The sequence below is a fragment of the Fibroporia radiculosa genome (genome assembly GCF_000313525.1).
Source record: "Fibroporia radiculosa TFFH 294 genomic supercontigs, scaffold1593, whole genome shotgun sequence".
Lineage (NCBI taxonomy): Eukaryota > Fungi > Basidiomycota > Agaricomycetes > Polyporales > Fibroporiaceae > Fibroporia > Fibroporia radiculosa.
The window spans coordinates 29634-44459 of NW_012133311.1; the positions used below are offsets into that span (position 1 = coordinate 29634).

The 14826-nt window shown below is 52.4% G+C and overlaps 5 protein-coding genes across 5 annotated transcripts; 2 read left to right on the top strand and 3 right to left on the bottom strand.

Annotated features, from left to right (window-relative positions):
- Positions 1-915: 915 nt before the first annotated feature.
- FIBRA_03087 (uncharacterized protein) lies at positions 916-5720 on the top strand (the record flags this gene model as incomplete). The annotated part of the gene is made up of 5 exons (XM_012324932.1): positions 916-3775; positions 3829-4085; positions 4138-4234; positions 4289-4981; positions 5038-5720. The coding sequence occupies 5 exons, from the start codon at positions 916-918 to the stop codon at positions 5718-5720; spliced, it is 4590 nt and encodes a 1529-aa protein (XP_012180322.1).
- A 533-nt stretch (positions 5721-6253) lies between these two features.
- On the bottom strand, positions 6254-6840 carry FIBRA_03088 (uncharacterized protein; the record flags this gene model as incomplete). The annotated part of the gene is made up of 2 exons (XM_012324933.1): positions 6254-6748; positions 6805-6840. 2 exons carry the CDS (start codon positions 6838-6840, stop codon positions 6254-6256), a joined length of 531 nt encoding a protein of 176 aa, XP_012180323.1.
- Positions 6841-7249: 409 nt separating this feature from the next.
- FIBRA_03089 (uncharacterized protein) lies at positions 7250-7740 on the bottom strand (the record flags this gene model as incomplete). The annotated part of the gene is made up of 2 exons (XM_012324934.1): positions 7250-7515; positions 7575-7740. The coding sequence occupies 2 exons, from the start codon at positions 7738-7740 to the stop codon at positions 7250-7252; spliced, it is 432 nt and encodes a 143-aa protein (XP_012180324.1).
- A 141-nt stretch (positions 7741-7881) lies between these two features.
- On the top strand, positions 7882-9530 carry FIBRA_03090 (uncharacterized protein; the record flags this gene model as incomplete). Its single annotated transcript, XM_012324935.1, has 4 exons — positions 7882-8390; positions 8441-8937; positions 8988-9175; positions 9225-9530. The coding sequence occupies 4 exons, from the start codon at positions 7882-7884 to the stop codon at positions 9528-9530; spliced, it is 1500 nt and encodes a 499-aa protein (XP_012180325.1).
- Positions 9531-9670: 140 nt separating this feature from the next.
- Positions 9671-13879, bottom strand: FIBRA_03091 (uncharacterized protein; the record flags this gene model as incomplete). Its single annotated transcript, XM_012324936.1, has 6 exons — positions 9671-9990; positions 10050-10250; positions 10303-10391; positions 10448-10551; positions 10613-10759; positions 13547-13879. The coding sequence occupies 6 exons, from the start codon at positions 13877-13879 to the stop codon at positions 9671-9673; spliced, it is 1194 nt and encodes a 397-aa protein (XP_012180326.1).
- Between the last annotated feature and the right edge of the window lie 947 nt (positions 13880-14826).

Genomic DNA, 14826 nt, shown 5'->3' on the forward strand with positions numbered 1-14826 from the left:
GCCAGACAACCCTCTTATAGCATACTCCATTTTCACTGGCGCCACGAACACGAGCAGTGCAGACCACCTGAATCTTATTGAACTTGCACGCAGAAAAACCCTTTCGGGCAATGCGGATCGCAGTATCGTCAACTCCTTGCTACCCAGTGTGCACATCACCAGAAGTACCTGTGCGCTCTATGTCTTTGCATTGGGGTCCTCCGATCAGACTTCCACGGCGCAGAGCCTCCTCGAGGCGTTGCGGTTTGATGGTTTATCATGTGAGCGCTTTTCCTTTGCATCTTCTCTCTTCCTCTCGCAGTTTCTCTGCCCCCCTTGGGTGGAGTAGCGCCACGGTCTGCAATACACGTTGTCAACGAACTTGACAGATTGTGCCCACATGCTAATTAGGTTCGGCACTGTATCATGGGGTCTGCACCACTGGCAGACGACGTGCATTCGTCCCGGTTTGCTACTGCTTGCTTATATGGTTGGAATATCTTGACCAGTCCTCCATCGGACCTGGTTCTAGATGTTGACGACCTGAGCACATAGACGTCATGAGGGACAAGCGGCCATATTGATTACCATCAATCGTTTTTACTGATCAGTGCCCATACGGGCGCTTCTCGGAGATTCAGCTTCCAAGGCGGTCGCTGTTCAAGCATAACGTTTGTACTGTGTTGTGGTAAATCTGCGGCCTAAGCTTGTGCGCTCGGTTGCATTTACTGTTCCGTTGCAAGAGCTTGATTTAAGCCCTATAGGTGGGCGAAGAGTTGCTGTATATTTTCTTCACTTTGACATTCCAACTATGCAATATTCAACTTACTAATGCTTGATGCTCTAGTAACCGAATCATCTACATTCATACCATCCTCTATCTACCCTTGTTCAGCTGTATGTTCGACTCAACCTCAACCATGTCCACAATGTCTCATGCCATCGCGGTTGGCCAACGGGAGCGGTTCTTCTGCTCATCTCTTACCTCGAAAGTCCCTTCGCCTGCCTTTTCACTACTTCTTGACGGCTGTGCGCGATAGGCTAATTGATGACATCGTGAGTACTTCACGAAAGGGGTCGGATGCACGACAAGTGGTTAGACTAAGGGGCGGTTTTCTACTGGGTCCTTCACCTGCGTCGTCTGAATGGAGTGCAGGTTGGGAACACCATGCGCGTACCCGACCACTGATTTACAGCCAGCTTCAAATACACCTATCTCAGCCGCCCACGACTTCGTCTTGTGCACGGCTCCTAGTGCATCCTGTCCTAAGGCCAACTTTCTACTTACCCCTGCATGCTTGCCTGCCACTTCCCTCAGGAGCACCGATAACCCTGCTTCCGCACGGTGTACCTGCTCATTACCTGCATTTATACACTGGCCCTACTTCTGCACTTACTAGTCAATTCGAAACCTCTCTCATGGGTTTAGGAGCCGGAGATTGGAAAGGCGCAATAGAGGCTGGAATATCCATTGCTACCTCGTCCGCCTCTGTGTGTGGCGATGGTCAATTACCTTCATACGTTATTGCTTGGCTTTCTGTACAGAACAAACAGGGAGAGGACAAGGGCATGCCCATCATTTGGCCGGTCCGCCTCTGTTTATCTTATCATCCCAGTTCGCCAGCTCCTCACGCGCGAACCTCTCTGCCATGGAACCCTGAGCTACCCACACAGCTGCAGGCATCACCGCCTCCACCCCCACCAGCCGTGCCTCTAACTCTGTACAACTTGGAGGTGCAACCGCCATTATATGCAGACGGTAGGACAACGCCTCAGCAGCATGCGACTCCTAGACTTCCCGATACAGCACACCTTCGAACGCCAGTATCACGCCGGAGACGCACGCTGACATCGTCTCCAACTGCCGAGTCCCTGCGCGCGTTTCGCACCATGACGCTCTCGACAAAACCATATGCCAGAGGGATGCAAAACGTTGCTACGGAAGTTGGTGGCTACGTGGACTCGGTAGCCAAGGACAGGGATCGCGAACGCGAGCGCATGAAGCGAGAAAGGGAGGGTGCCAGCGCTCGGGGTCGAGCTACGAGCATAAGTGGGCCTCCGCCAAATACTATGCAACTCACGCCGGATGTGCCAAAGACGGAGCAGCCAGCCGTAATAACTCCGGCAGCCACATCTTCTCCAGCGCCCCCGGACGACGTCCCAATGGATGAGGATACAGGGCATACTCTTGATTCGTCCCAGGATTCATCACTCAACTCGTTATTCTCTCCTCCGACAGACGCAGCGACTCCTTTCCCTGATTCGGTGGAAAGTATTTTGATCCCTTCTGACTCTCACCTGAGCGCGGAGCCGATTGATCTCAGCGTACTGCAGCCAGCCCCAGAAGGTTTCGCTGCAGATCCAATAGGGACTTTCGATGATGCGTTCGGCGGCTTTACTGCGCCTTGGCCTCAGCCTACGACTTCGGATTTCATGGATATTGGCATGAAGTACGATATAGGTTTCAACATGAACATGGACTCCCTGAGCCATTCGCGTCCTGGTGATCGCGGTGGGGACACGTTTGATATGGACGACGGTTTTGGCGTGTTCACGGACGACGACTTCAATTTCTTCGACGCGCCTGCTGTGCAGGCTCGCCCTGGAGCTATATCCACCATTCCTATGCAGGTAGACAGCGTGATAAAGGCCAGTGAAGGACTCACCCCTGCGGCAGGACCTGCCCCGCTGGGCTTTTCACCTCAGCGCTCCGGAGATATAATGCATATATCAGGCCCTGGACCTCCACTGTTGAGCATATCACAGTCTTCTGCATGGTCTCACCATGGTCTAGCGGAAGGGTTCACTCCACGCGATTTTCATGCCTTCGACAGCATTCCCCCAGCACCTGAATTGTTACCACCATCTCCTTCGCAGACGCCTTCTTCACATTCCGCGCCGGCGACACCTACAGTGCAATTGTCGGACCACGATGACCATGCCGGAGGCCAGAAGTTGGGTTATCCTAGTCTTGGCGCGAGTATCTTCGACCCCATACCATTTGCGCCGAGTCATAGGATCAACGACAGCAAATACGCTTTCGGCAAATTTGCATTGCCGAGTCCTCCGGATGACGTGGAGCGAGCACAAGCGATGTTCTTCCCGTCCTCGGGGCTGTCTCCGGCTGGCGGCTGGAGGGATCGATATAGTGCCGCCACCGATCCTCGAATTGGTATCATGCGAAAGTTGATTGGCGTCAAGCGCAAGAGCTTTACCCAGGGTGTGCGACCCGTCCGTATGTCCCCGTCTTGGGTGAGGGAACATGAGGAGTGGGAGAGCAATACACCTTCCCCAAGTGTCGAGGAGACCAAATCTGACGGTGAGTCTGACGACGATGAACCATGGGCTGACGAAGACGAACAAGTCCCGGATTCTCGGCCTTCAACGCCTCCACCATCATATCTACCCATGGGTCCGACCCTGCTTCACACAAACTTCCACCATTCGCGCCTCTTGCCTCTCTGCTCTCCCCTTCGACCTCCGGGCATGGTGCTGGAGCCTCCAGCCAATATAACGGTGCCCATATCAGTTCCGACGCCTGTGTCTCCGGCGGCATTGGTCGGTGCGGCTTCAGAGAAATCCAAGTCGTTGGAGGCTGCTGCACAATTGCTTGTAAGGGAGGTGGTGGAGAATTCTGCGTGGGCCGATGCGTGGCGGATCAATGCAGCTGTGTCCTCAGTGGTACCTAGGCCCTCCGCTGAAGTCTGGCAGACTGATGTGAAGAGAGCCGCATTACTCCTGGAAGGTGTGCGGGGGATGCAACCGACTGTTGACCTCTGCACATTAATCGGATTAGGTACGGTGCTCCTTACAAACCCGTGTCAGCTCCGAGCTCACTGTAAGGTCCAGAGCATCCGCCTCCCGAAGTCAACGGACCTTTGACTTCACCGCCTCTTATTATGTTGGAGCCTCCGGTGCTGGCTGTGGGTAAAGCGGATTCTATCATACAGGTCCTCCCCACAGCCTTACGGTTCTGGGAGAAACTGGGACTTCGTCCAAGAGCAGGTCAAAAGGATGTCAATGCTTACGTTTTCTATGAGTCCGCTAATGATGAGCGGGAAGTGGAGATCGCACATTGGCTTGACAGAGTGTCTGCTGCGTATTCGGTAGGTTTGGTGCGCTTGGTGTGTTTTTATATATATTTAATGCTGGACGCAGGCACGAAACCTTGGAACACACTCCGCTGGTAACTCGGCTGGATGTGTTAGGCCTGGTTTAGTTCCGACGCGATTTGATTCAATCAAGAAGACACTGGGTACGGAGATGTCACGGGTAATGAACGGAATCTATTGCTGACCCTGCCCCTCAGTCAACTTTGTGGCTACTCTGGCTCCCATGCCGGAAGCGTATTTTGTCTTTTACGTGGTCACGCCGCCCTCAATGGTCGGCTTGACCTCGACGCCACTTCGTCAAATCCTCTCGGCCATCAAACGTACAATGAAAGCACACCCCGGGCATGGGATTCTCTTCCATTTCGTTCCGGAAGCATTTACGACAGGAGGTCTCGCAGACCCTCGAGCATTGCACGGAGGCCTTGAGTTATTCGTCCATAGCGTATATGATCGCATCCTGCAGCCGGTTGAACGTTCGATGTCACGGATCCTCGGTGCTTCTGGTGCTCGTATACGAAGCAGCTTCCATGCCCCGGCATATGCACTTACGGGGAAGATTGCTACTAACTCAGGGCAAGGGTCCAACGGCGGGCACATGGTAACGTTCAGACTTGACTCGCATCCCAGTTCCCTAGATGTTGTGGATCGGCATGCTCTGTTGCATGTTGGCTACCATGTAACCCCGTGTGGTCGATGGGTTCTCGCGGCATGCGTGGATGAGCGAGGTGAAGAGTACGAGCTCGGTGTATGGTTAACGCCTACAGAGTCCGTGGAGTCGTTTGTTGTCAGCCAAGTCTGGTCGTTTTCCCGAGCATTTGCCGCAAGAGCGAACGTGGAATGGCGAATTGTCGTCGCCAAGCTTGGAACCATGGGAGAAAGCGAATTGGATGGTTTGTTATTTACCTCTTTGAGTTTGCCTCGATTGCTAAAGACCATGCTCTGACAGCATGGATAATGCACCTGGATCAAGCCATGTCAAATCTCCTAGAGACTGCCCCGCCAGTCCAAGTCACTTTATTGACTGTGGAATGCCAAAACTCCTGGACGCTGCTTACGCCGACTTCCGTGACAGGGACCAAACCTACTCAACTCTATACCGCTGCGTATTCGCGTTCCACACCTCGTGTGCCTTCGGGTGCAATGTTTGCGGATTCTGCGTACACCTCTTATGCAGTCTTCCCGCTTGGAGAGCTCGGGTGCATACCAGCTCTTAGCCCCGTGATCAAATGTGGATCCGGACCAGGCTCAGCCGACACGTCGTCTATCTCCGATTTTGAAGACGAGGAGCCGTTGCTGCACAGCCAGCCGTACCTGCGCGTCACTGGGTCGAGCACTCTGATCAGCGTGCCAGCCGGGGCCGACTATACCGCAGTTTCTATGGTGCACATATACCGATTACATTCGGTTTCGTCGCCGAAGGTTATGATGCCAAAGCGGATAGATTCTGTGGAGGTACAGGACGAAGAGGTGCAGACGCTTCGGGATATAACGCACAATTATCATGCGTTAGCTGTTCTGGCGTATTCCAAGTGGAAGTTGCAAGAACATCCTGGGTTGCCCATTCATCTGGCGGCTTTGATGACGATGAAAATGGCGCTGATGGGTGGAGGCGTCGAGACTACTCTGTGATACTAATTTCGTGATGGAATTTACGGACCCGTCCTATCCTGTGTATTTCTTAGTGTAAAAGTGCGCATGTATGTTTATGTATTTCTTTGGGAGAATATGAATGAGCTCGAGATCCTCCAACAACTGGAGGTAAACCAAGCACGGGAAATTTCTTCCTACGGCTTGATGAGCATCCAGTGTTATAGTCGTACACTCTATGTAAAGTAACTTCCTTGCCCCAGCGTTCGGTTGACAACAACTACAACATCTTCAAGAAACAGGTCTAAATGATTGGGAGAAGAACACGTCAACTAAGCTGATAAAGCTGCCGAGGAAGATCACTGAGTATCGTCATGGGGATAGTAAAAGAATCAAATATGCCTTTCAATACAATCTTGAATTTTCTGAGTGTTGATCTAACGCCTTGCCAGGCGTTATTCGGCGCACGTCTCTCACTGTAAAATAATGATCATATAAGCATATCCGTGCGAACGGTTCCGCTGTGCATCGATGGGTCCTATGATACAAATAATGACTACACCTCCGACACCTATTTAGTCGTTGATCTCCCCGTTCGCGACTTTCTGCAGATATTCCTCGATGGTCTCCACAATGACTTCGTGGTCCTCCTGCATCGTCAGGCCACTGACCACAATCACACCCACGACGCCCTCGACGCCCCGCACACGCACAGGGAACCCGCCTCCGTGTATCGCATAATCTCCCCCGCGCGAACCGAGTTGGAACTTGGCTGCAAACGTGGCCTCGTCGCCTTTGAACTTGTTGTGCAACGACCAGGTGCTCGCGCTCCAGCGGAGGACCGCGCGGCGTTTGCGCGCAACCCAGATATCGTTGTCCGGGCCTGTGCCGGGCCCCGTCGCAGCGTGGAAGAGGAGCTGGTCGCTGTTCGCAAGAGTGATGTTGACCACTGCGGGCTTGGGCGACGCGCGCTGCAGGCGTGCGCGAATCAAGCTGCCCAACGTCCAGGCCGTGTTAGCCGTGAAGCGGGTAAAGACACAGCGCTGCTCCTCGGCGGCGATTTCGTCGAGCTACGTGTCACATTCGTGAATGAGATATTTCAACCAATGTGCGACAAAGTACGTACGTTAGTTGGGGGAGCGCGAATGGCAGTGAACGACATCTTGCTTCAGCCGCTCAGTGAACGTTGGGACAAAAGATGGTTGTGTGAGGGTCATTCCTCGGGAGTATATAAGCACATCGATGAGACTATAGGGCGCGGGAGGACGCCCCGAATATGTTTGGGAAAGCGGAAACCGCGGAAGATTGTCCTCAGACTTCTTTGGGTTTGATAGCGGCCGAGACGAGCCGAACATCTGGGTTGCGGGGGAAGCCTTTCGCCCTCGGCATCCCCCGTCATGCTAGCGATGTGTGCCTACCTGAACACATCCTCATTTCGAGTGATGTGATAAGTAGCAATCACGGACGTCGATTGAACGATACGCTATGTACAAATAAAACTCTGGAGTATGAGTCCTGCACCATATATGATGAGCACGAGTATCGCATGCACCACTAGAGGAACGGTGGGATTAGAGGGTAGATTGTACCCAAGAAAGCTCCTTAGAACTCACCTGTTCAGTGGGCCCATGATTACACAGCACTAGTCTTGAGCTAAAATATTTATACGTGGAATCCGAAGTGCAGCTGGAGGGAGAAAATGCACTTGCCTGTAATCCATGAATGCCTTCTATTTCCTTTTTCAGAACTTCGTTGACCATCCGATGCTGCTTGACTGTGGACACGCCCTTGAAGGCCTCGCTTGCAATAATTATCTGATAGAATGTCCCGCATCCTCCTAGCGTGTGCATTCGTATGAGTAAAGGAAGCGCGTTCACCCATCCTCCGGAGACCGACCTGAGACATCCTGCACCTGCAACTCGGATGGCGAGAATTTTTCTGTCAATTTCGCGTAGATTGTGTTCTCGCCTTCGGAGAGATTTTGAGGAGCTGCGACATAACCACGAGCAAGGAGAGGAACACGCGTTCCAGCAAGCCGTCGAACGAGAGCGACCGAGAACATGAAAGTGATCGGTCAAGAGGTCCCGACCAGCGTCTGCGCGGAAAGGCTCGACCGGCGACCGCTAGCTAAGGCTGATTCAGTCAGACATCCTCGACCCTTTCCTCCTCCTGCCACGTCTTATCTTTTCCGTCCTGGTGAGGAATGTCGTTCCTTGCCGCATGGACTAGCGGCTTGAGCCTTCGGTCTCGCACTCTACCGATAACGTCTCCGAGGCTGCCATGCTTTCGAGCTGTGCATAGTTCGAGTGTTGCCCCAAAGCGCGTCCTTGAACAATTGCGCCTGAGCAAACAAGCAACTCGGACACCTGGAGGCACACTCAAGGTGCTGAGGCGTTCTACCCTTTGGATGCAGGATAGGCACATCACGCTGCGTACCAGCCATAGACCATCGTTTGACCCGCGTTTCTTCTCGAGCAACGCTCCGGCCCCAGCTGAGCTACCCGTCTTGTCTCCGCCTCCTGTCGCTGGTTGGCTTCTGCTTTCTTCGGTCCTAGTATTCGCTGTCATCGTGGTTGGAGGCGTCACTCGTCTCACCGAGTCTGGATTGAGCATCACGGAATGGCGTCCTATAACTGGTGTGTTACCACCCTTGTCCGAGGCTGAGTGGAACGAAGAGTTCGAGAAATACAAGGCCACCCCCGAGTTCAAGTTGTACGTCTTTGATTTTGGACGCGCCTTCGAGGCTAAATGCGATATGCCAGGCTCAACCACTCCATCACACTGAATGAATTCAAGGATATCTTCTACATGGAATGGGGCCATCGAGTCCTCGGTCGCCTTATCGGAATTGCCTTCGTTGTTCCCCTCACTTACTTTGCCATTCGCAAACGTCTCACAGCGACGCTTCCGAGACAGCTCTTTGGCATGGCCGTCCTGATCGGTCTGCAGGGTGCGCTTGGGTGGTACATGGTCAAGTCTGGTCTGGAAGACTCCCTCATGGACACGCCGGGAGCCGTGCCGCGTGTCTCTCAATATCGCCTTGCCGCTCATCTGGGCACTGCGTTTGTGTTATATGCTGGGATGTTCGGCACAGGCCTCGCCGCATTGTATGACTGGCGATACGCCACGAAAGGCGTATGGGGCGGCTACAAGGGAGACAACATCCAGTGGAAGGCCGCCTTGGACCATCCTCTCGTACGACGTTTTGCGAGATACTCGAAAATCCTGACTGGACTCGTCTTTCTCACTGCCATTTCAGGTAAGGCATTCCCTTAACAAGATGGTGGCAATATTAAAGTGGAACTATAGGGGCCTTCGTCGCTGGTCTCGACGCTGGATTATTATATAACGAGTTCCCTCTCATGGGCGGACGCCTAGCGCCGCCAACCGATGAGCTCTTCTCTGCCTCATACGCCAAAGCTCCGGATGGCTCGGATTTGTGGTGGAGGAACGTCTTCGAGAACCCTACCACAGTTCAGTTTGACCACCGCTGCTTGGTGAGTTTTCGCACGAATGATACTCCACATCGAAATTAATCCCGCACAGGCGATCACAACGTATGCGGCAACCACAGGCTTATATGCCATGGCGCGTTATTCGGCCCTGCACGCTGTGCTACCGCCCCTTGTAAAGCGCATGGCGGTGTCAGCATTTGCAATGGCCAACGTCCAGGTCTTGCTTGGCATCTCCACTCTGCTATATCTTGTTCCCGTCCCCCTCGCCGCTGCGCACCAGGCGGGCAGTGTGCTGCTTCTCACCACAATGATTCAGCTGTTGGTTTCGTTGCGGCGGCCTGGCGCTGCAGCAAGAGCATGGCGGCAGGCTTTGCTAGCTAAGAGAGCAAAGTCATAGGAAATCGCGACACATTATCGTACATCACCACGTAGTTTTTCCGGACGACCCATGTAACTTATCTGATCCCCGTTCATCATATACATTGCGCCAATGCTTGAAAAACATTGAGTGATTCTACTGAAATACAAAGATGCTGATCACTGATCGGCCATCTGCACGTCCTCATCCGCTGTTGTACCTGCAGCGGGTGGCGGAGCCTCACCACCCTCTGCGGGAGCCGCAGATGCAGGCTCCGGATCAGGATCGACCGTACCTTTTGGCACCATGCTTTGCAAGTATACTGTAATTGAGTCGCCTTCGAGAATGCGGAAACTGCCCTCAGAGGGGACCTCTTTTTCATGTGCGCCAGCAGGACCCACAATGCCGATCGACGTATTCTGTATGGTAAGCTCCTTGTCTTGCTGGAGCGTCTCGCGGAGCGCGTGCAGGCCATGCCGGATGAGATCCTCGAGGCTACCTGCCATGGGTGTGCCTGCCATCAGCGCACACGCTACCATGGGATCATACGGTACGTACAGTCCACGAATGTCTCGAAATGCCTCTCGAGGTATGTTTTCGCACTCTGACTCCGGGCGCCAATGGACATAGCGTAGTATTCGTATGAGTTTCCGGACGGCGAGAATTCGTATAGGTGAGGACCCGTCTTGTCCTGACCAATGACGAGGAAGCCGACTCCGTAGGGCCGACGGCCGTACTCCTGCGTGTTTACTTGTGCCTCTGGACGTGGCCCAGTCAGAACAATCTGGGAAAGGTGATACGTGCGACTGACTGTCTGCGATGGAAGATACGAGGCGGTTCACGGGTATTGGGCGGTTGAAAACCATGCGGGAGGACATGGCCTGTTGGCGCATAAAGTTGCTGGGCACGGCAAGCATTAGGATGTACAAGGAGCGACAGGAGAGCCATAGGAATACCTGAGGACGCGAGCATCGGAGGTCAGACCAGCAATCGCAATACCAACATGGTCGTCGATCCTGTACATCTTCTGCTGGTATGACGCCAGTTCGCCCAATGAACGCTACCCTCGCAAGGAGCCTCGATATGAGCCTCCGATTCAGAGGCTAGAAGTTGAGATATACCTTCAGTGCCAGAAGGATGGAATGTGTCTTGGAACGGAGCCCCACGACCGCGGAACCCTGCTTCACGGCTTCGGACGCATATTCGACTTGATGCAGGCGTCCTTGAGGAGAGAAAACGACGTTATCTGAATCGTAGGTGTTGCGGAACTACGAGATATCAGTAAGTTAGCACGGCCGAAATGTAATAATTTACCATGTCGAAGTTGTAACTTCAAGTCTTTCACCAAAGAATGTGGACGCGTATGCCGCACTTCGCGCTGCACTGGGCGACGCGCAACTGGTTCCCCGTTTTGGAAGTCGATATCGTTCTCGTGACCGAAGGCGCTCGCTTAATGCTCGTCCATTTGATTCGCCGATGAATGACTGGGAGGACCAACTTGAGTACTTAATTGAAGTTGAACCAACTTACACGCTGCAGAACAAAACCACAAGCTCCTCTAGACCTCTAGACTTACGACATCTGCATTCTCCGCGACTTTCCTTGAGGCCACTCTGCACTTGTCAATGATCATTTACTAGAACCGCTCCGTTACGTTTATCATTCGCTACTCGCTCGTCGACTGACTCTGAGGTGCATAAAATATAGATTGACAAGTGCAAAATGTGATCTCATTTTGAGCATTGGGCCTCGCAATCTGGACAGAAATGCTGTGGCCAAGGAGTTGAGGAATTTATTGTTTCTTCGGGTTGCAGTAAAAAGATGTGCACTCCGGATTGATCTAACCCATAGGCCGTTACGTGATACTTGCCGTTTTTCTTTCTTTCCTACCATATTTTTGTTTTGGACGCTGTGGAGGTGTGGGTGCGAGGCGTACCACAGTAATAGGTCAGCTGACTCGGGATATCGGTGGTAGTTACAGTGCGGTTATGGCTAAGGCAGACTTATGCGGTTGTTCCGGTATGGTTCAGACAGTTCAGTACGGAAGAATGCGCCTAAATCGGTACGGCTTTCTATACGGAAGGTAGATAACAGACTAACGCCTTTCCACTAGCCTGCCGTTAGCTGATGTCTTCACAATATGTACTGTTTTGCAAGTTATCTACGGCCGGTAGGACCCCGGAGTTTTTTCGTGGCCCTTTGCATAGATATGAGCCCAACACCCCAAAGTATACATATCTTGTTTAGTATCCCCCCTTTCAAATCCAACGGTTGTTCTCTCGTCGATATAACAGTGAGCAGTTTTGTTTGCTTTATGGCAAATCATTTTCCCACCACCAAACATGGTACGCGCACTGACTAGCCAATATTCGAATGAGGCACGCCCGCAGATCTAGAGACCAGTCTACATGGATGAGAGATCTCCTCAACGCCTGAATTTACATCAATCTGTTGTTAGATCATACCGCAATGTGTCTTCCCCCGGTCGCGCGGATTCTGTGAGCCCCAGACAATTTCGCTTATTCTATTGTTACTTGTCACAATTTCCGTTAAATGTAGAAGCAATGGCTCCCCCGACGCCAGACTCGGTCCAACCAACTCCTCGAGCAGGGCGCGTGCGATCATCCGCCTCACGTACTGGCGGTCCATTTCCTCGTCGCGCTCATGCCGCCGATGATGGTCGAATTCATGCTCGTGGAAGTACTCATAGCCGTCATGTCGTCCACCTCCCTCGTGCTCGTAGCGCCTGACGTCATAATCTCATCGTGCCACTCGCTCTTCGCGCCGCTTCGGGCCACCAGGATAACCATGAGAATGAACAGGAAATCCTGTGGCGTAAGCAGGAGGATGAACAGGATATGGTGTGCCGGAAGCAGAAGGATAGGGTGGCGTTGGCGGCAATAACCGCGGCCCTTTCCTGATGCCAATTTGCGCACTATGTGCCGATGCGGTCAGAACTTCCTCACCCGGACAATCATGCAGCAGGCGGACACTCACTGGACGGCGGGGGCGACGAGGAGTGCGCTAGCAAGAACGAAGACTGTGGACAGACGCATGCTGATCGTGCGGTAGTCGTAAACTGGAAATGAACGTCGAAGTGGCTGCGAAACAGAAAAAAGCCAAGCTATAATGGGCGGTTACTAGCTGCACGGAGCCAGAGGAGAGGGGCGACACTCACTATCCTGTACTTGCGCTTGGGAAATAGAGGTGGGCTCCCAGGTCAACTGAGGGCTGGAGAGCTGTCGTTGGATCGGTTCTTCGAAGCTTTAATAGTGCACATGTGGCATAGAGTTACCAAAATGGCTTAGTGTCCATGGTGACTGGCGGGAGAGCGACTTCTTAATTAATTGAAAACATGGTCAAAATTTGCGGGGACGACAAGATAGAGTGAGTGCCTTTATTACGGATCGATAGCTTTGAGAAACCTCAAATCCATATTGGTTACCATATTGTACTACGGATAAAATGTTCCATCACATCCCAACACATAATTTTTGGTTCTGATCGAAGCAGCATGCCCTTCCCGCTTGCGCGTGGAGCATCTGAGACTTTTAGACTTGCACTGGGCCAGCTGGACTTGCAACGCGTCCTCCGTTGTCGTCGGGGACCGCTAGAAAGGGAGATGTGGAGTACGAAATCGCAGGACGCGTTCCACACTGCAACCGTTAGAACATTTCCAATGAAAATTCAAGTGCCAACACTCTGAATATACTAGGTAGATACTTAGAAGATCTCTCTCAAAACTGTCCAAGAAGACAGCTGTCAGCATGAATTCTATGAATCTCTACAGTATTTCCAAAGAAAATCCAATGAGGATTTCTGCATACACTGTGATAGAATTTCTGGCGGAAATACTCCATTATGCGTGCAGTGCTAACGATTGGGCAAACACAACCACGAGATGCGGCTTTGGACTGTGTGAAAACGGACTTCGGAAATCGATGGGTTGGTTTTGAGGGACTCTACGAGCACCAGGACTCGGATGGGAATCATCGCGACAAGCCACAAGATATATATACTGCATGTTAACACTAGTCATCCATCTCCAAGTCCACATCCTCTGCTGTTTCGAGTGCAAACGAAGCCGCAGGATGACCGCCACTATCGTCCAGTGTTGCGTAGTATGCATCGAGGTCAACACCATCTGGGTGCTCCGAGTTCTCCAGGCGATTTGAGCTGCTAGCTCTGCCACTGTAAGCATTCACCATTGATGATACACCTAGCAGCTCCGCGATAGACCCTGGGTAGCGATACCTAATGACTGGCTGACTGCACGAACGAGTCCCGAACCCAGGCGACAAGCCGACCGAACCCCACAAGAGGCCTTGACTGATGATGTTGCGGACACAGAGCCCCCAGAGCTGATCGCGCGCACCCGCACCCGACATAGTAGATGGCGTGTTCTTGTAAAGGGCGCATGAGCTTGGCAATGTGGTGATCGAGGTTCAGTCAAGTGTGCTCGAGCGTTTGGCATCCGCCAAGGTCTGCGCTGATATGCATTAGAAAGGCAACGGAGGACATCAATGCACGGAGTAGCCACACTGAGCCAGTCTCACGACATATTGATCCTCTGATATAAACTGTCCAATATATAGGCAGTCGAAACAAGAGTTTCAAGGCAATGGCGGGATGATGTGTCTCATGTGCTAACCTTCATCTAAACTCTGGTCTCCAAGTAATCACACCTGTGATTTTTTCAAAGACACAATAGCCCTCAGACCTACATAGTAGCATCGCACATCCGGGTTGTATTTGTCGGGCACTCTGTCAATCATACATACCTTGAACATGTGAACTTCACATGCTCTCGTAGGCCATTAAAGACATTGTTGGTGCCAGAATGAGCTACATTCTAGCAGTCGGAGACGAGTTGCAGATAGTGGAGTGTACGGGCATAGAGGAGGACGAGGCAGTTGTGCATTTCCGTTTTCACATGGTGCAAGGTCGCATCTCGCGAACGAGTTACTTAGGCCAGCCGTTCTGACGAACGACAGCGGAGTTCAAAAGTCAGAACGACCGGATGCGAGCCTAAGGCAACCCCTTTCGAGGAAGCTAACGGCTCCAAAGATCGCTCTCCGCACCGTCGAGAAGTACTTAACTCGGAGATCGCATCAACAAGCATGAAGTGCGAGATTTCGAAATAAACTTGCACTACTCAAAGATCCGAGATACGCCATGGCGCACTGTGCAGAGCATTTCACTTTTTATTATGATTGCTTGACACAATTTCCGTTCAATGTGAATACAGCAGCTCCCCCGACGGTAAATTCAGTCCAATTCCTCTAGCAGGGCGCGTGCGATCATCCGCCTCACGTACCGGCGGGGGGGGGGGGGG